Source organism: Salminus brasiliensis, chromosome 5 (assembly GCF_030463535.1).
Source record: "Salminus brasiliensis chromosome 5, fSalBra1.hap2, whole genome shotgun sequence".
NCBI lineage: Eukaryota > Metazoa > Chordata > Actinopteri > Characiformes > Bryconidae > Salminus > Salminus brasiliensis.
This window is the reverse complement of record NC_132882.1, coordinates 42,948,130-42,967,826: the sequence shown is the minus strand read 5'-3', so window position 1 is coordinate 42,967,826 and position 19,697 is coordinate 42,948,130. Positions and strand designations below refer to the sequence as shown.

General features: G+C 43.7%; 1 protein-coding gene and 1 long non-coding RNA gene across 2 annotated transcripts in view; one reads left to right on the top strand and one right to left on the bottom strand.

Moving 5' to 3' along the window:
- Positions 1-5,880: 5,880 nt before the first annotated feature.
- LOC140555738 (RIIa domain-containing protein 1) lies at positions 5,881-10,950 on the bottom strand. Its single transcript, XM_072679042.1, has 4 exons — positions 10,864-10,950; positions 8,844-8,920; positions 7,318-7,364; positions 5,881-6,545 (listed from the first exon to the last, which is right to left on the bottom strand). Exons 1-4 carry the CDS (start codon positions 10,927-10,929, stop codon positions 6,472-6,474), a joined length of 264 nt encoding a protein of 87 aa, XP_072535143.1. The 5' UTR covers positions 10,930-10,950; the 3' UTR covers positions 5,881-6,471.
- Positions 10,951-17,086: 6,136 nt separating this feature from the next.
- Positions 17,087-19,697, top strand: part of LOC140556499 (uncharacterized) — an 82,375-nt gene continuing 79,764 nt past the window's right edge. Inside the window, exon 1 of the long non-coding RNA XR_011979736.1 lies at positions 17,087-17,250. This is a non-coding gene — a long non-coding RNA (uncharacterized lncRNA). The remainder of the gene's footprint in view (positions 17,251-19,697) is intronic.

Genomic DNA, 19,697 nt, shown 5'->3' with positions numbered 1-19,697 from the left:
CAAGTGTCGAACCGTGAACCTCAAACACTGCTGTTCCACTTTAAAAAGGAACATGGAAAACTGGCCAATTTCAAAACTTGACTCTTGTTATATTTACATCTCCAGAATTGGCATAAACCCCACCCACTAAAGAAAGCTCTAGTCAAAGCCGGTCAAACGGTAAACTGTGGCGGCGACTTCAGGAAAACATGGTGCTGTTGATACTGGAGAGTAGCTCATCACCTCCAGACCGGGAAGCTCTGGGTTGTTCCAGAATGCCCTATTCTACTGGCAGTACCTTTTCTTCTACAGGGACCAGACAAGCGTCATGTGTGTGCGTGCATTTGCACTTCTGTGTCAGCAATGGGCGCAACTGGTTGGTGTGGAGCAACAGATAAAACCACTAGCCGCCAGTGCGCTATTACACCATGTTGGAGACCTGGGTTCGATTCGTAGTCTGGGTGACTGTGTTGTGCTACACCAATAAGAGTCCTTGGGCAAGACTCCTAACACTGCATTGGCCCACTTCTGTAATACGAGTAATGTAAGTCGCTCTGGATAAGAGCGTCAGCTAAATGCCGTAAATGTAACTTAATGTAGACGAATGCGTAAATAGAAGAGGTGTCCACAAACATTTGGACCTATAGCTTAAGTGACATGACTGGTGTAATAATTTCGAGCTGCTTTATCTCATAATTGAGTGATTTTTCAAACTAGAATCAGATCACAGCTTTTTTACAGGATTCTCGATAGCGACAGCGGCAGTACTCACCCCGCTGCAGGAGTTTCTGTATGAAACCTTATCATGGCATGAAAGCAAGGTCATGTTGCGAGGTCCCCGGCTGTGAACCACGCTGCTGTTAAACCTCTCCTCGTTTGCCATCACGGTTCCCTAAAGACACACATGCAAGCAACATCAGAACTATGCATGCATTTGTGAACAGGTATTAAAAGCAGTATTCCACAGTCAGAGGTGGACGGAACCATTTATACCACATATATATATATATATATATTTTTTTTTTTTTTTCTGGAAAACTTATTGTTCATAATTTTTATTTTTAATATAAATTTATTTCTGTTCTCCCACTATGACCAACACACGTCCCCCTCAGATACGCGTGCAGCCAGCCAGTGCCTCTTTTTCGAACTGCCGCCGATCTGCAAACATCACCGGCTGGCCAACCAACACGCCTGGAGGGAAGCGCTGTATACCCATACATCGGCTGGCCACCACTGCACTAGAGTGATGTGGGGAAAGAGCGCAGGGATGGGGAACAACTAGGCAACTGGGATGACCGACCGCAGTCTTGAGTGGATGGTCAGGAAAATTTGATTCAAGAACTCGGACTGAGGCTGGTGTCTGCACCTCAAGAGCCAACAGGCCCAGACAAAGTGGCTACAACTGCTGCATTTCTAATATCAACCATGTTCAGGAGTGAACAGTTCTGCGGTTCTCCCGCTGGTAAAACAGAGCTTTTCAGTAAGAGTTTTATAAAGGGTCAGATATTATTGGTCTGCTCTTAACTCCTTTATTTACCTTGTGAATTAAGAGCACTGCTGCCGCCGCCTGGGCAACAGTGGCGCCTTAAGAACACCAGTTGATGCTCTGAACACTGTGGTTAAAACCTAGACTCGGAACCGGACTGGGATTAAAATAGCCGATACCCGATCCATTCAAATATGCCTGGATCGGCCCCAGTCCTGATCCACTGGGTTGGCTTGGGACATCCCTAGATATTAGCCATACTGATAAATATCGTTTATGACCAGAAAACAATAAAAGGCTTGAAATATGTCAAAATGACAGTTGCCCTTTTTTGATATAATAATGAGATGTTTTGGGACGCACTAGTACTATTAACATTTATAGCATTATAATTCAAATCTACTCACATCCACAACCCAGTTATAGTAGTCACATGGCTCCACGCTTTCTTTAAGGAAATATGTGGTGCCTTGTGGACGCTGCTCCACGAAGCAGGAGTCAACGACTTCCGCCATAAGTGGTTTCGGCACGAAGAGGAGGAGGAAATGGGGGAAGCCAACTGTGAAACAGACAGATATTTCAGGCTTACAAAAGCAAGCATAACAGGACTTCATCGTAATCAGAATATTACACATTGTTCACATTTCACAATACATGGATAAATAGAAATGCTCCAAAAGTGTTGAGTCATGTGATCCAATGCTGATGATTCAACACTGAGGTAGTCCTAGTCCACTGTCCGGCTCTCTCCAGGGTTGGTTTACCAACATGAATACAGCACTGCAACAACACTGAACAGTCAACCTAACGTCGGTCATATCGTATACACTGACCAGCCTTAACATTAGCACCACTGACCGGTGAAGTGAAGGACACTGATTATCTTCCTCTACAGCAGCTCCTGTTAAGGGGTGGCTATATCAGGCAGTGAGTGAACAGTCGGTTCTCAAAGGCGATAAAGCAGGAGAAATGGGTGAGCGTAAAAATCGGAGCCACTTTGACAAGAACCCAACTCTGATGTTCTAGATAACCATCTCAGAACATCTCCAAAACATCAGACAGGTCTCGTGGGGTGTTCCCGGCACCTGCCAAAAGTGCTCCAAGGTGCATTGGTGACTAATCGGTATATATTTTCGATGTACAAGCACACAATTTTACATACAATCGCTGTCAATGAGAAACCACGTATGTCCAAAATGTCAGCTTTACAGGAGAAGGAAAAAACCTTCTTACCTTTCAATGAAAATCAACGTAACACAATGTTATTAATGTAATAGGATGTTATTCTGGGTCGTTTTATAGCATTTCTACTGTTCTACTTATATAGAAACCACACAATGTACAGAGCAGCTACAGGGTTCAGATGATGAGGGAAATTAAAAACAGAGATACCTATATTTTTTTATTATTATTGGACAACAGTGATTTACACACAGCTTTTAACACAGAAGGGAAAACTAGTCGAGGCTTTCTTCGAGTGTCTTCTCAGTTTGTTACTCTTAAACACCTGTAGTATCTGAGTGTATATAGGACATTCTACCTGGGGCAGTGGTGGCTCAGTGGTTAGAGCACCGGGATATTGATAACAGGGTTGTGGGTTGGATACCTGGGCTCGGCAAGCTGCCACTGTTGGGCCCTTGAGCAAGGCCCTTTACCCTCTCTGCTCACTGGGCGCTGGAGTTGGCTGCCCACCGCTCTGGGTGTGTGTGTGTCGTCACTGCCCCTAGTTCACTAGTGTGTGGGTGTGTGTTCACTACCACAGATGGGTTAAATGCGGAGGACACATTTCACGTGTCACAAATACATGCACCTTTACTTTTTAAAACTTCTATAATCAAAAAAAGAATCATAATTCATAAGGTTCTGTTTTTTTTAAGCATTTAATTAAAAACTTTATTATAACTAAACTATAAATCCTAAAAAATGAATTTCATATTTTTAGTTATGATGTTTTTTTTTTTGTAGTTAAACCAGTGATAAATGTAAGCCATCATTCACACAAATAAACATGAAATAATGCATAAATTATTATGCACAAATTATTACTAATTTACTTGTTTTTACATGTTTAGCAGGTCTTGACCTGTTTACATGAAAAAGGGCCCGGTATGACTCACAGGAAGTGACATCACCAAGGTGGCGCTAATGTTGACCAGGGTTGACTTTTCTTGTTGATTTTTTTCCCTCCAGTTTTCATCACTTATCTAACCTTCTTAACTTTCAACGAAATTCAAAAACAATTTTACTAAAATATATATTTTATTAACACGCAATCCAAGCGCACGCCCCCAAAACCCACCCACACCTGCCAACAGGTGTCGAGTTCTGCTACCTTGTGAAACATGCTCTCATAGTGTATAATAGTTATAGATTAAATGCTTAAATAAAGGGATATTTCGATAGGCTGAAAGCATCAGATTAGAGAATGCTCCCAGTAGAGGTAAAGGGAAAGGTGCACGAGGCAAATTATTATTTATTATTATTATTTATTTTATTTTTTTAATCGCAGACTACGACGCTTTCAACACTTAAGCCAATATTAACAGTAAGCTCGGCTTGTATGAAGCAAGTGAATTATTATAAAATCGCGTGAAACATTAATAATGCATGCGCAGTCACGAGGCAGGACATACCGATGACCTACAAAACGGAAAGGCGCACGCGCGCATGTGTGTGTGTGTGTGTGTGTGTGTGTGTGTATATGCAGATTTAGCCAGATCAATAGGTTTTTATATATTAGGAATCTTACCTATTGACGAGAATAAAGTGAGCTGCATCTTTTTATCTTCGAAAACCGGCTTGATCTTGAACTTTTACAGCAATGATTACAGTCCAAACCCCTGGCTCTCCACACAGGAACTTCCAAACCCCCTAAAATCTCTAAATCTAAAAGACTGCAGAGAAAGAAAAGGGAAAGCGTAGGAGGAAGAGGAGGAGGAGCAGGAGGAGGAGGAGGAGGAGGAGCAGGAGATTCCAGTGGCTGTTGACCGTTCATTAATATGTAAATGTAAATGTAAATGTTATCCTAACCAGCCAGCGTTTGTGTATGAAGCTGCATGGATGCCCCCTTGTGGTCATTATTATAATGCTCTGTTCAGGTCTGGGTTGCCATATGGGATGTCCTATAGAAGAAATCCCTCCTGACAGCAGTGGAGAAAAGGCTTTTTTACCTCCATAATATTTTACTAACAATTAAAGTACATTTTAATACATACACACTTAGGGCACGAGCGTGAGGGTGAGAGACATTGCAATGGAAGAGAGAGAGGGGGGGTGGTGTGTGTGTACTGGGACACATTAGGGGATAGTAGTGTGTATCTGTGTCATGTTGAAGATGATGCAATGATCCAGGCATGAGTGTGTGTGTGTGTGTGTGTGTGTGTGTGAGAGAGAGAGAGAGAGAGGCTAATAGGAGGGCAGGGTTTGGCTTCAAGTCATTGGCTTCAAACATTCCTCAGTGTCACATGGGACTGCCAAAGCCCCCCCCCCACACACACACACAGGGCCTAACGTTTATAGCATTAAAGCACATTGTGAACGCCCCTCCAGATTGCTTCAGGCTTGTGCAGATGTTCCTTGGAGATCCATAAGGTCATATAAGTGCATATTAGTCCTCCCGGCCTCAGCGTGACCTCCACTGTTGCTTAGCTTGGTTCACTGCCATTTCTGACCTAGGAAAGGCCTAGCTAGAGACTAGAGACATCTTTTTTTTATTAGTCTTTCCACCAGTGAACCTGTTAACCAGGCAAACAGGTGTTTACAGCATCCAGTAGGTTCTGTATGTTCTCATGGCTCTACATAGGCTCATTGGCATTGCTATAGAACCTTTGTTAAAAGTAGGTTGGTGGTGGATAAAGGATCTTTCATCAATTAGCACACTCCCCTCCAACAAAGGGAGGGTGAGGACTGACACATGCGCCACCAGCCACCGCCTCTTTTTTATATGCCGCCGATTCAACGTCACCTGGCCAGCCAACACGCTCGGAGGAAAGAGCCAGGCCAGCAACAGTCCTCAAATACAAACCAAAGCGTGCCAAGAAAACCTTCCCCCTGCCATCACAACACCATCTCCACCAGTCTGGACTGTTGACCACGGTAGGTCGGGTCCATGCATTTATGCTGCTGGTGCCAAATTCTGACCCTATCTGAGAGATTTTAGCTGAAATCCAGATTCATCAGGCTACGTTTCTCCAGTCTTCTACTGTCCAGTGTTGGTGAGCCCCATGCTGAGCCACTGCAGCCTCAGCTTTCTGTTCTTGGCGGACAGAAGTGGAACCCGACATGGTCGTCTGCTGTTGTAGCTCATCCTCCTCAAGCTCTAACTGGTCTGGTCATTCTTCATCAACCTCTCTGTAGGTGGACAGGTCTTAATAAAGTGCTTGCTGAGGGTAGATTTAATGCATTTCAGGTTTCTACAAACATTTGGACTTACAGTGCAGCACAAATCCTTTATTTAAAATCGTATTTTTACACTTATTTCCTTACTCATTTTTGGGAACTAAAAGTTATTTACAAAAAGAAAAGAAGAATTAAGCATCTAATTAATTCCTATATTCCTATATTATTTATACTTTTAGCAGGCTCCAATTATTAATGGTCTATCAATGGTCTTAAAATATACAAATTAATCTCAGTCTACCTCTTTTTTTTTTTTTTTGGTTTCCACTTCTAAATGAGTAAGATTTTGAGACAGTACCCATACCTAACCTAACATACCTAACATCTGTTTCTCTGAAGGTTTCACACCTCTGAAGATGTTCTTCTACATGTTTCACCTAAAGCCTCTTCCTGAAGACATCAAGCAGTCAGGCGTTTTTATAAGACAGTACTGGAGACGTCCTGTTCAGCTCAGTTCACCTTCATCCACATAGAGTCAACTAGCAAACAAGCCCCACAGTCTGCTCTCCCCTGGTGCCTCCACCCGTAATGGACCTAATTACCTAATGGTGCTAATTAGAGAAGGAAAGGCAGTTTGTCATTTCTTCCTAAAATCCAAAAACTCCTCAGATGTCCACTTCAGCATTCCCTTCCATTCGGGCTTGGATTTTCGTCTGCAGGTCCGGGTCACTGAAGTAACCTTACAGAGGGAACAGACATATTCAGTTTCGCTCGCGAGGTGAACGTCTACATACAGTGGTATACACAAGTTTGGGTACTCCAGCTTAACCGTCCCATTACTGTGAATAGCAATGTAAGTAGAAGATCTGAAGACTGATCTCCAAAAGGTGTTGTCTTCAACATATTGAGGAATATAAGTGTTTTATTTTAGTTCAGTGCATTTTTTGAGCGTCTCAGGCCTTAATTAGCTTGACTGGGCTAAGGCTTGTTCTCAGTTATCGTTGGGAAAGGCCAGATGATGCAAATTCGAAAACTTTAAAAATAAGACTCCTCAAACCTCGTCCCAACAATCAGCAGCCAATCTGAACAATTAGAATAACTGAAGCTGACAAAGCAGAGGAAAACATAGCTCAGATAGGTAACAATACAACCACTAGTGTGAATATGGGGGTGAGTTGGAATTCGGCCAATCATCTTTATACCATTAGCTTGGCTAAAGTTTAGTTCTTTGGGTATTATGTTTACATAATACAGCCGCTAAGTGGCTACAGTGGCCTACAAATCAATCAGCTTAGTTCTGCAGTGGAGCTACAGGATTGGCCAGGTTGACTTTACCTTAACGTAAAGGTGGGAGGGATGTCTAAGTCACTACATTAGCCTCGCAGCTCCAGTGCAAAACTAAAGAAGCACAAAGATGCACACCAGACATCTCTCAGCTAATGAGCTGCATTTAGGGTTAAATCATGCACATTTGTTTTTTTCCCTTTAAGGCATAAAAGCAAGTCACTTACCGGCGGCAAATTCTCGGATATCTGCAGGTCTTTTAAGAAAGACATCCCTGGAGGCGTAAAGGAGAGATAAGAAAATGAGGCACATAAATAAAACCTCTACGAATAAATCTGTTCATTTCAGATTTCTGAGAAATGAACTGAAGCGCAGCTGCTTCCGTACCACGCTTGGGCACTCTTGTTTATGATTGCTGACGCTCCGGCGGCTGCACCAGTGATGCACTTCAGGGAATTCGATTTGCATAATTCAGTGTTTGAGTCATTAACAGTGGGCTTGGTGTGAAACTGCAGACTCAGATCTCTCACCAGTGCTGGTGAATGGAAACAGGAACACCAAAACCACCAGTGATAACATGCCCACGTAGGGCCTGTGTGGGTAGCTGAAAGTATTGTCCATAGGTTTCATGTATGGATGACTACTGGGATCAGTGTTGGGACCAGGAAGGGTTGCACATGGGCCTTTTCTGGGTTGTACACTGCACATGGGGCCTGTGAGATATGGGTGGGTTGTAATGATGGGGCCTATTACACATTAAAACACAATACAAACCCACTCAGAGCCCAGGCCCACCTGGAACCCACCTGGCCCACGTTCCACCCATGTGAGCCCCTTGTCTGCCACCACTGGGTTGTATATGGAATGTTGATGATGATGGTAAAATAGGGGGAAACTTGTGAGAATCTGGGAGGACTATTTTTTTAAAGAGCTGTGCACATATCCCTCCACCATAATTGTGTTTTTAGACACATATTTAAAAAAACATACTAAATTTCTCAGCAGCCAGCGCCTCTTTTCCAACTGCTGCTGCAGATGCAACATCACCAGGCTACCAACGCACTCTGAGGAAAGCGCCGGGAGTCCCCAGCCTTGAGTGTCGTGCCGGCCAACATCACACTAAAGTGATGTGGGGAAAAAGAGAGAGAGAGAGCAAGGTCAACTGTGCTCCATCGGGCTCCGGCTGCATGACCCAAGATAGGCCTTTTACACCGAGAACCCGATTTACATGTTCTCTCCGCCAATCACAGCCCTCTTTTAGACGTAGTATGGTAGCAGTGAGCCCTGACTGCTGTTAACCAGAGATAATTGAACTCGGTGTGTATCCTCCTCCTCACCTGTAGAGGGAGCTGCGTCTCCGAGATCTGTTTAAAAACAGTTCAAGCTCTGTTAGCGTACGAATAGTATGAATAGTTTGACGTGAAAATAAATAATGAATGAATGAATTAAATAAAATAATAAAAGTAAATAAATAAAAAATACATACATAAATCCCATGCTAATATTTTAGTATTTTGCTCTGTGTCATTTATTTGCGGCACGTTCGGTGTGTAACGCCTTAGGATGTAAGATGTTAGCATTCAGACGTCTCGTTCCTTTCACCACCACTGTGAAGAATTCTGTGAGCCGGCTAGTTTCTCTAGAAAGGCACGTTTCAGACCAAACCACTCTGAACTCTTTACGTCTTAATCAGTTCATTATTCATTATTAATCATAATCAACCACATCTGTCAAAAGTCATCTCCGCCGTCACCTTAGAAAGTCGCTCAGCAGCGCGTCCACCTCTGGATGAGCTCTCAGATACATTTCGTTCGCCATTCTGGTCTTGATCTAGAAGAAAACAGAGACAAGAGAGAGAGAGAGAACTGTGGGTTACCAAGGGCCTGGAAGGACACATCAGCGGTGTCCAGTTGCGTCCATGAAATCTCTGTATGAAGTGCCCTTCTACAGGCGCCCTTCTACTAGGCTACAGAATAGCCTAGCTTTGTTTTTAGCACTGTAACAGGAATGCTAATTTTTTAAAAAGTTATTATTTCCTTACCGGATAGTACTGCTGTCTTCTTGGCGTGGTTTGCTAGCTAAAGAGTTTGTAGCCAGTCAGCTAGGTTTGCTTTTAGCCTAATATCTGCACCATTTGCATGGAAACCCAGGCAGTGCTTCACCCATTTAGCTAGACTGTAGCCTTTCTTTAGGGTCTCTTCCCAAAGTCCCAAAGTAGCCGCTGTGTTTAGCCTCGAAAGGCTTACACAAGTGGGCGGGTGTCTGTACATTTTGTGGGCGTAAATATAACGAGTCGAGACTGTGATGTAACAGTTTGGGGGTTCTGGAATCGGCCCGTTCTCCACCTCTGTTTTGGTTCTGCTGGAGCTCTGCTTTCATTGGCTGGTTTATGGCTGGTTTACAGCCTAGCTTTGTTTTTAGCACTGTAACAGGAATGCTAATTTAAAAATAATATTAGTTCCGAATCGTACCGGATAGTGTTGCTGTCTTCTTGGCGTGGTAAGCTAGCTAAAAATGTGTAGCCAGTCAGCTAGGTTAGCTTTTAGCCTAAAATCTGTGCCACACAGTGGGCCCATGGACCTGGCATGGATACCCAGCCAGTGCTACACCCATATATTGTCCCAAAGTAGCCGCTGTGTGTAGGCTTTCACAAGTGGGCGGATGTCTGTACATTTAGTGGGCGTAAATATAACGAGTCGAGACTGTGATGTAACAGTTTGGGGTTTTTGGAATCGGCCCATTTTCCAGCTCTGTTTTGGTTCTGCTGGAGCTCTGCTTTCATTGGCTGGTTTATGGCTGGTTTACAGCACAGCCTAGCTTTGTTTTAAGCACTGTAACAGGAATGCTAATTTTAGCTTTTAGCCTATAATCTGTGCCACTGGACCTTGCATGCCAGTGCTCCACCCATTTGGCTAGCGTTAGCTAGACTTTAGGCCTTTCTTTAGGATTTCTTCTAGTAGCCGCTTTGAAAGTAGCCCCCAAAGGCTTTCCCAAGTGGGCGGGTGTCTGTACATTTAGTGGGCGTGAATATAACGAGTCGAGACTGTGATGTAACAGTTTGGGGGTTTTGGAATCGGCCCGTTTTCCAGCTCGGTTTCGGTTCTGCTGGATGAAGGAGGAGGAGGTTCACGGTTTGTCACTTTCAAGCACAGGCAAATTCCACTTTATTAAAGTCTGGGGGTTTCTTTAAATATGCATACAGTTATAAAGTCAGGGTTCAGTAATTAGCCAGCTAGCATTTCCAGCATCTACCGTTGTGCGTCTTAGAGTGTGCCTAAGAGGAACACGGCGGAGGGAAAAGTAGTTCCTACCCATTTGCTTGACTTTTTTATTTTTTTTTAACTTTAATTAAAACACATTTATTTAAACACACAGATTTAAAGATTTAAGATGATTTATTTATGGAAAAATTGTTTTTTTTCCAAAAATGAGGTCCAAATGAGGTCAGAAATGATAGTTCGGATACTTAGAATACACTGGAAAAGAGCATTAGCTGACTTAATTTGACTTAATTCATTTTTTATTAATTAATTAATTACATTTAAAAATATTAAATATACAGCTTTCAACTCCAGTCCTAAGACCGAGCCATTTTCACTGCTGAACAGCTGTGTGGCGTCAAACCGAGTCCCCACAACGCCAGCTAAACCACCACAGCTCCACCACGACACCGTAAACTCGCTAGCTACAGTCCCAACAAGACCTGAAACCCCCCAAGTTTCAAACGTCTCGGTATAAATGGTGTTTCTCGCTGACGATCAACCTCCCAGTACCTTAAACTGGCGCAGTTTGTCCTGTTGTTCAGGGCTCAGGGCTCCGAGGTCCGCTCTCTCCTCCATGGCCGCCGCTCTTCGCCTGCAGATGACAGGAGCGGTTGCTAGGCGACCGCACTAACGCGGCCAGCTCGCCCTCCGCTGCCTGTCCGCGGCCACGGCTCATCACTGCCATCTACTGAACTCTCATTATTCCTTATTCCCACGATTTCACGACAAATAGTTTTCCATTCTTTGAGGAATTTTAATATGCAGGCGATTACAGTCAGTAATGAGATAAATAGCACTTTCTAAATCTGCCTCTGTGTGTCTGTGAGGAGCAGGAGCTACACGGCGGAGGGAAAAGTAGTTCCTAGCCACACATTCGCTTCACTCTTTTGAGCACCAGTCACGCAGCGTTAACTTTAATTAAAATATGCATTCAGCTTTTTAAAATTATTTTTAAAAGAATTGTTTTAATGGAAGGATAATAATAATAATAATAATAATAATAATAATAATAATAAAAACGGGACAATGGTCAGGATTACTGCGCGTCTGTAAACAGGCACATGAACGTAGTCCCCCCCCCCACACACACATGTAAACACTGTAGATAAATAAGTTAGCTTAGCTTATCTTAAATTAGAAATACAGAAATACGCAGCTGTTTTTAAATTAATCATCGTTAGGGCACTGGTGTTGTCTGTCATAGCTATGATCCTCTGTTTTTTTTTCTAGACTTCCTGCCCTGAATAGTTTTACGGTTCCCTGCTTATCAGCTACCTATCAAGACCTTTCTGGCCTGGGTCATAAAACCAAGCAGCGAGTCTACAATAAACTCTACAATACCAGACGTGTACTAGATTACCTCAGCTTTGCTGAGCTGATAACCAAGCTGGGGGATTTCTGAAGAATTGACCTGAACTGGAGACTGAAGGTGGTCATGTGTTTGTGCAGGTATCGCTGCACAGTAGAACTGTGCACCACCACGCCTAAGAGTCTGCTAAATCTCACCTTTCTAGCATTCCTATGAGCAGTCCTCTCACAAGGTGATATATTTCAACAGGACACTGCACCGTTCCAGTGAACTGCCATTTCGTCAACTGAGCAAACTGCACCCCAAACTTCTCCTTCTTTGTGGGCATCAAAGAGCTTAGAGGTGTTCTCCCTGGAACTAAAGACCTCTAAATACCTCCAAAGACTTCTAAAGACCGATGTTGGACTTCATGAAGTGATTTGTGAAGAAAGGAGACTTGGAGGCCGAAGGAAGCGCCAGTAAATTTATTGCTTATCTTTAAAAAAACGATTGGAAAAATAATCACAGATCTTATACAACACCAGCTTCCCTTGATTACATTCTCACTCACGTTACATAATCACATTTCACATGCATAGCAACAAAAAGAAATGATTAAAATGACGCTCCAGAATAAAACGTCCACGGTCCACCCATGGACTCTCCAACAGTGACCATAGCATTTCAAGCACCAGCAATACTGATTTAACATTTCACATGGGCACACCAGGGTTCCTGCAGAGCCTTCAAAAGCCTAATAATCTCTGATTTGAGAAGATGACGGTCTAATTTTACTGCTTTTAATTACCGGAGGCATTGAATGTAGAAAAGTCTAGGCCTTAAAATACGCCTGAACTACTTCTTTGGAGCTTCTTTACAGTAGGGCTGGGCGATATGGTTAAAATATTATATCACGATTACTTATCGCGATATCTTGATAAGAACTTTTCAAATATTCTCCCGTACTGAGTACAGTGATGACTATTCGAAATCTGTAGCCATGCATCTAATTAACCAGCGCTAATTGCTAATTGGTCAGTGTTCTTTAAGCTCGGACGATATCCACGATGCGCCCGCTTGTATCTCGATTACCAAATATTTCACGATTTCGATACAAGATCGCCATGCTGCCCAAATCTACTTTAGATGCATTATCGGTAGTGTTGGAGTGTCTACAGTGTTTGAACTAGTTCCCATCCTTCTATACTTGTAAGCGTGAGTGCAGATCTTTCCCACCCAGCAAAAACTTAAAAGTTAAAAAAAGACGTTAAAAAGATAACTTTACAAAACGTCGCGAAACGCTGTCTACGTCTGAATTAAACCTGGTGATTTGGGTTGCAGCCCTTCACGGTTGGTTTCTTTCTTTTCCAATACGTCAATATCTATTAAGTTCTTGAACAGCAGCGATTTTTCGGAATTATTTTCGGAAAGACTTGTTCGGGTTTCTACGCAAATTATTTTCATGGCTGTATTAGGGCTATAACACGTCCACTTTGGCCTTAATTTGGACCAAATCAGACAGACTAAACACAGCCCAATGTCTAACACCTCTTTTAGGGCCCAAGTCCATGACGGGTAAACCAGATTTAGCCCAAAACACAACGTCCACATGGCGTCTGGTGATGGGCGGGTTTAGTCTCATTTCCTCAGCTTCATTTTTTCTAGAAACCACCAACCAAAGTTCTGCTTTATCAACGCCTGCACGGCGTTGGGTATGGGTCATTTACCCATTTACCACCCTGTTATTTGGCACCAGAACTCCTGCACCATTCGTTGCTAGTGTAAACACACAGGCCGCCGCCATACTCACAAGGCTTACTCCTGCACCAGTGGTCTTACCCATAGACCATCTCTGGCATTGCGACGTTCTGAAGCCAAAAGATGGGCAAGTTTGGAGCCGAATACACCAATATGCCATTTATTGTCTTGAAATACGAGCACATTCGCGCTATCACAGTTAGCATTAGCTGTCTATCAGCTTGCCCATAGCTGACGTGGGAATGGACGGGGTTAAAAGTTGTACTGCAGCCAGCCACCAGAGGGCGTAAGAGACATAAGAGGTCTGTGGTCGTACTATATAGTGCTGCTATTCTCTCAGTTAGCCTGGATAGCTCTAGCCTGAGGTACTCTAAGTTGTCTAGTTTGTTTTTGAGAAGATGAACGTGGAGCTGGTAGGACTGTTTCCCTGAGATTAGCACTTGGCCTAACACGGCTTTCCTTTTCAACGTTCCCTTCTCAGGCCGGTGGAGCCAGGCAAAGCCCCAGTCACGAGACTTAGCTTCGGGTGGCGCCTCTCTAACATTCAATCATTTATCTGTTATTAGCTGTTTCCTGTTATCTAGAGTCATCTAAAGGTCATGAAGAAAAGCACCATTTGGGTAATGCACAAAAGACTATGTGCATTACAGGAGCATTGAAATTTTGAGATTTTAGAAACAGTGCAGCAACCCTGGTATACCTATGTGTATAGGAATGTGTTTATATATAAATATAAAATTATTATTATTCTAAAAACAATGCCTTATTATATTATATAATATTATAATAATATGATATATTAAGTGTTTGTAGTATATATTTCTCTTAAAACCATGTAGACCGTGTCTACATCTTTAAAATAGTATATGTGTAATGGTAATATGTCATATTTAGCATTATCGCAATACAATATATAAGGCACCATCTGATACTTGGTGGATGAGGTCTTCACTGGTGGATCATCAATGATTGGTCACTGTTCTGTCCTCCTCCTAGGGCCACTCCTAAACACACAAGCAAATCAAGCAAGGATTCATAATTCGAGACACCATATGAACATATCAGAGTTGAGCAAAATGCTCTGAATACTGAACACTGCCCAACATAGCTATTAATATCCATAATAAAAACGTGCCATTCCAGCTTGTAAACATCCTGTTCTACAAGGTTTGTAGAGTAAGCGAACTTCTATAGCCTGGATACTTGATTCCTAATTACCGTTGATGACACGTCTCAGGCCCCAGGTCAGGACCCCACAGGACTGACCACCACAGAGGAGGTAGTAGTAGAGTAGTAGCACTGCAATGGTGGTGGTGGAGAGTGTGTTAGTAGTGTGTGCTGCGCTGGTGGTACAGCTGAGTGGATCAGCCACAGCAGTGCTGCTGGAGTGTTTAAACACCTTAGTGTCCCTGCTGGACCGAGGATAGCCGGCAGCGTCCCGTGGGCAGCATTCTGTGAGCACTGATGAAGGACTAGAGGACGACCAACAACAACAACAACAACTGTGCAGTAACAGATCAGAGAGCTTCTGTCTCTGACTTTACCTTCATCTACAAGGTGGACCCTGAACTAGGTAGGAGTGTCTAGTAGAGTGGACGGCAAGAGGACACACTACTAACACACTCAGCAGTGCTGAGAATGACCAAATGTGGTGGTCAGTCCATTGAAGAACAAACAGGGTGACAGGGTGGTTTTAATGAAGTGGCTGGTCGGTGTTTATACGTATACACACATGTACATACCTCAAAGAGTAAGAAGCCGCATGGTGATGACGGTGCCCAACCACTCTGGAAACAGGGAGAGTTAATTAGCTTTAACGATTCTTATGTGCTCATGCACTCATTAGCACTGTCAGGGGCGCTGCATTGTGGGGGGGAAGTTAGAGGGGTCCGGAAATGTTTATTACTGAGTAATTGTAGAATTGTGGGAGTTGTGGATGCCAGCTCCATTCTCTGTTCCTCAAAAAAAAAACAGGAAACCCAAGAACTTTCACATACTCACCATACGGCACGGTGTGCTTGTGAGCATCTGAATTCACTGAAAAACAAGGAACACAACAGTGTGAGCAGTAATAGCACGTCTTTGTTGCTAGGTGGTTAATAGATGGTTACTTGGCAGTTGCTATGGTAGACCAGGTGACTGCTATGTAGTTGCTTAGTGGTTGCTAGGTAGTTACTACGGTATGACATAGTATTTGCTAGGTAGTTAGCTGGTTGCCATGTTGTTACTAGGTGGTTGCTTGGCAATTGATATGGTAAATCAGGTGACTGCTATGTAGTTGCTAGGTAGTGTTGTAGTAAAATGTTTATTATACCTTGTGTTTGTTGACAAATTATCCTTAAATAATGATTACTCAACTTAGTATTAACAACTACATAATCATTGTGTGAAACCTTGTATTTTATATGCATCTATACAAATGATTATCCGATACTTATATCATGTAGGCTTACACACATAGCTAACAATGTATGGCTTGTTTCTAACCCACATAATACCCACTTGTAACACGTATTGGTGTGCGACATATAGAGTCACTTTGCATGGCATATTACTCACCCACTTACTAACTTACATGATATTTACTCATAAGACATATTATAACCTTATTACATTGTATGGCCTACTAACTCACATGACATGGCCTCCTGAGACACATTAACATGTAACATATGGAGTTCTATGGTAAAGGCGGGTGATTCACGCTTAAAGACATTTGCGTTATTAAAACTATACATCAGCATGACAAGTGAGGCCACTCCATGTGTCTGAAGTCACTGTCATGAATCATCCGGTTGGCCCCAATTGGGACTGGTGTACTTTGTTTGAACTGAAGTGATATGGAGGGGATGCTGATAGGGTCGGACAAAGCGGCCTTCTCTCTGTGTGGGTAACTCCCTAACCTGCAGCCGCCTCGCACACACATAGAGAATGCTGCACTGTCCGGCTTTGAGAAAATACAAAACATAGTCAAGGTCAAGCATGATGGTGGAGTCAGACACGTGAATCTGAGTACTAACATGTGCCATCTTGCATATTCACATAGACTAATCTGTAGAAACGCCTCATCGGCAGGTTTCACGTCATTTGGGGTATAAACGTGGAGTCAGATGAGAACGGGGTCAGAACTTTGCTTTGGGATGGTTGATACACTGTCTTTAATGTATTTGTTCTCCTGGATCCAGCATTCTTAAATAAATACTTTGGTTTGCTTCTAACTTCACTCCACTCGTCTGCGACTCTTTCCACAAAACGAACATGCAAGGTGTTGCGCCCCGGAAGAGGGGTGGGGTACGGGCAACACTATGTAGACATTTTCCTACAGTAGTTACTACGGTATCCCATGGTAGTTGCTAGGTAGTTGCAAAGGTATTCTAGGTGGCTGCTAGCTGGTTGCCATGTTGTTATTAGGTGGTTAATAGATGGTTGCTTGGCAGTTGCTATGGTAAACCAGGTGACTGCTATGTAGTTGCTTAGTGGCTGCTAGGTAGGTACTACAGTATCCCATAGCAGTTGCTAGGTAGTTAAAAAGGTATTCTAGGTGGCTGCTAGCTGGTTGCTATGTTGTTGCTATGTTGTTGAAATGGACAGGCGTAACAATCTGAGCCACAAGTCTCCACGTCTCAAATGGAGGGGGAGGGGGGGGGGGGGGGGGGTTGTTATGCATGCGCTTGTTTACAGGAAGGAACGGCGGCGGGAAGTCGGTTTCGGTTTCGGGTCCGAGTCTGTTTGGGGGCGTTTTGCGACGCTTACGCAAGACTTAATGCTTTACAAAGATCGCGGTTTTAAAATGCACCGCAGTTCTGGACTATCTGGACATACAGCACGCGCTGCACGGCCAGCCTAATAAGGTAAGCGCGCGGACGGGTTTCTTTGCGCTGGTGCTGCAGAAATGCAGTGACGTAGTTCTGCACCTCAGGCTCTATCTCTTCACGAGCGCTCTGCTGTGAGCGTTTCACACGGTGTACTACAGGCAGTGCTCCAACCCTGCAATGTATATGTGTGTATATGTGTATATGTGTGTGTGTGTGTGTGTGTGTGTTACATAGTTTTTGTCGCCAATCTGACTCTGACTCACTGTTTAGTCTCTGTCTCTCGCTGTCTTTGAAGTTTTGCACGGCTAAATGTGGGAAATACAGCCAAAACCAAAGAAACCAGGAAGATTTTTAAATTATAAATCTGCCAGATGTGCCCTGCTCAATTATTACTAATAAAAGATCCAGATATTAATATTAAACACCATATTGAACGCATAGCGCATAAAAGCTACAGAGGGACCCTGAGGCAGCTTCTTCTACAGCTGTTAATTTACAGCAATACGGCTTTTCAGTGCCAAGAAACAAGAAAAGTGCATTTCCTGAAAAGAACACAGACTAGCTATGTTGTTGCTAGGCAGTTTCTATGGCAAATCAGGTGTGAGTGCTGTGTGGTTGCTAGGTAGTTAATATGGTATCCTAGGTGGCTACTAGCTGGTTGATATGTTGTTGCTAAGTGGATACTAGATGGTTGCTAGGCAGTTTCTATGGCAAACCAGGTAAGTGCTGTGTGTTTGCTAGGTAGTTAATATGGTATCATAGCTGGTTGCTATGTTGTTGCTAGGTGTTTACAAGATGGTTGCTAGGCAGTTTCTATGGCAAACCAGGTGTGAGTGCTGTGTGGCTGCTAGCTGGTTGCTATGTTGTTGCTAGGCAGTTTCTATGGCAAACCAGGTAAGTGCTGTGTGTTTGCTAGGTAGTTAATATGGTATCATAGCTGGCTGCTATGTTGTTGCTAGGTGTTTACAAGATGGTTGCTAGGCAGTTTCTATGGCAAACAGGGGTGAGTGCTGTGTGGCTGCTAGCTGGTTGCTATGTTGTTGCTAGGCAGTTTCTATGGCAAACCAGGTAAGTGCTGTGTGTTTGCTAGGTAGTTAATATGGTATCATAGCTGGTTGCTATGTTGTTGCTAGGCAGTTTCTATGGCAAACCAGGTGAGTGCTGTGTGGTTGCTAGGTAGTTAATATGGTATCCTAGGTGGTTGCTAGCTGGTCGCCATGTCGTTGCTAGGTGGTTGCTAGACTGTAACTATGGTTACCAGGTGGTTGCTACAGAGTTGTTCATGTAAAGCCTGTAGTATTACACTACCTCCTCAGCCCACATGCACGTGTACAGCTGTCCATGAGGGGGCGCTAAAAGCCACCTAGCCAAGTACAGTCGGCCGAGCGCACCGGTGTCTTCTCATCCCGCCTGTGTTGCCGCATCAGGACGTGACTTGTGTGCCTAAGTCAATGATCCCAAAATGCATTGCGCGCCGCGCTGCTGTTCCAATTGCAAGATTATGGTACAGTGCCCTCCTGTCCTCGGGAGTTTGTACTTGCCAACTCAGCACTACCTAGTGCACAAGTCTGAACTAGACGTACCTCCAGGCCGCCAGTCACCCAAATCAATCCGCAAATACGTTCGCACACACTTCACAACACGTTTCAACCACCTGCAGCAGACTTGAAAGACTTGGAAGGATGTGGTTTAGGGTGGGTGTCAGACTGTCACCCTGAACCACATCCACAAGTCTGCTTGAGCCTAAAGTAAAAAAGTCAACTTTAAATCCATCTTTATTATCTAGAACCATGTTCACACACTGTTAAAGACACTCCCTCGTCCAACACATTCATGCTGATCAAGTTCACTTTAGCTGTACCAAACCTAGCAAGTGCGCCCCCAAGTGGTCAAATGGAAAATTCACTGTCTGAAACTGTGCCCTATTCACTGTCCCCTACATGCGGATATACAGGTCACTATGCATAGATACCCCGTTGTTCGTTAAGCGTGGGAGCTCGTTGCTGCGCGACAGCAGAGTGCGCTGTTTAGTTGCTTAGTGGTAGTTAATACAGTATCCTAGGTGGTTGCTAGCTGGGCGTCATGTTGTTGCTAGGTGGTTACTAGATGGTTGCTAGGCTGTTGCTATGGTGAGTGGTATGTAGTTGAAAATTCCCTGTCTGAAACTGTGCCCTATTCCCTTTCCCTTACATGCGGATATCCAGGTCACTATATATATAGAGACCCCAGCGTTCGTTACGCGTGGGAGCTCGTTGCTGTGCGACAGCAGAGTGCGCCGCATCGTGGGTTGCCAGATTGCTACAGTGGTTGTTGTTATACTGTTATACTGGTGTGACATAACTGGTTTTATAGTGGGTGAATGTGCTGTGTGTGATCTGTAGCGTATGTGTGTGTATTCGCATTAGCGCTAGCCTCCTCTCCGGTTCTCCCGCTGGTTAAACAGAGCGTTTCAGTGATGGTTTTATAAAGGGTCAGATATTATG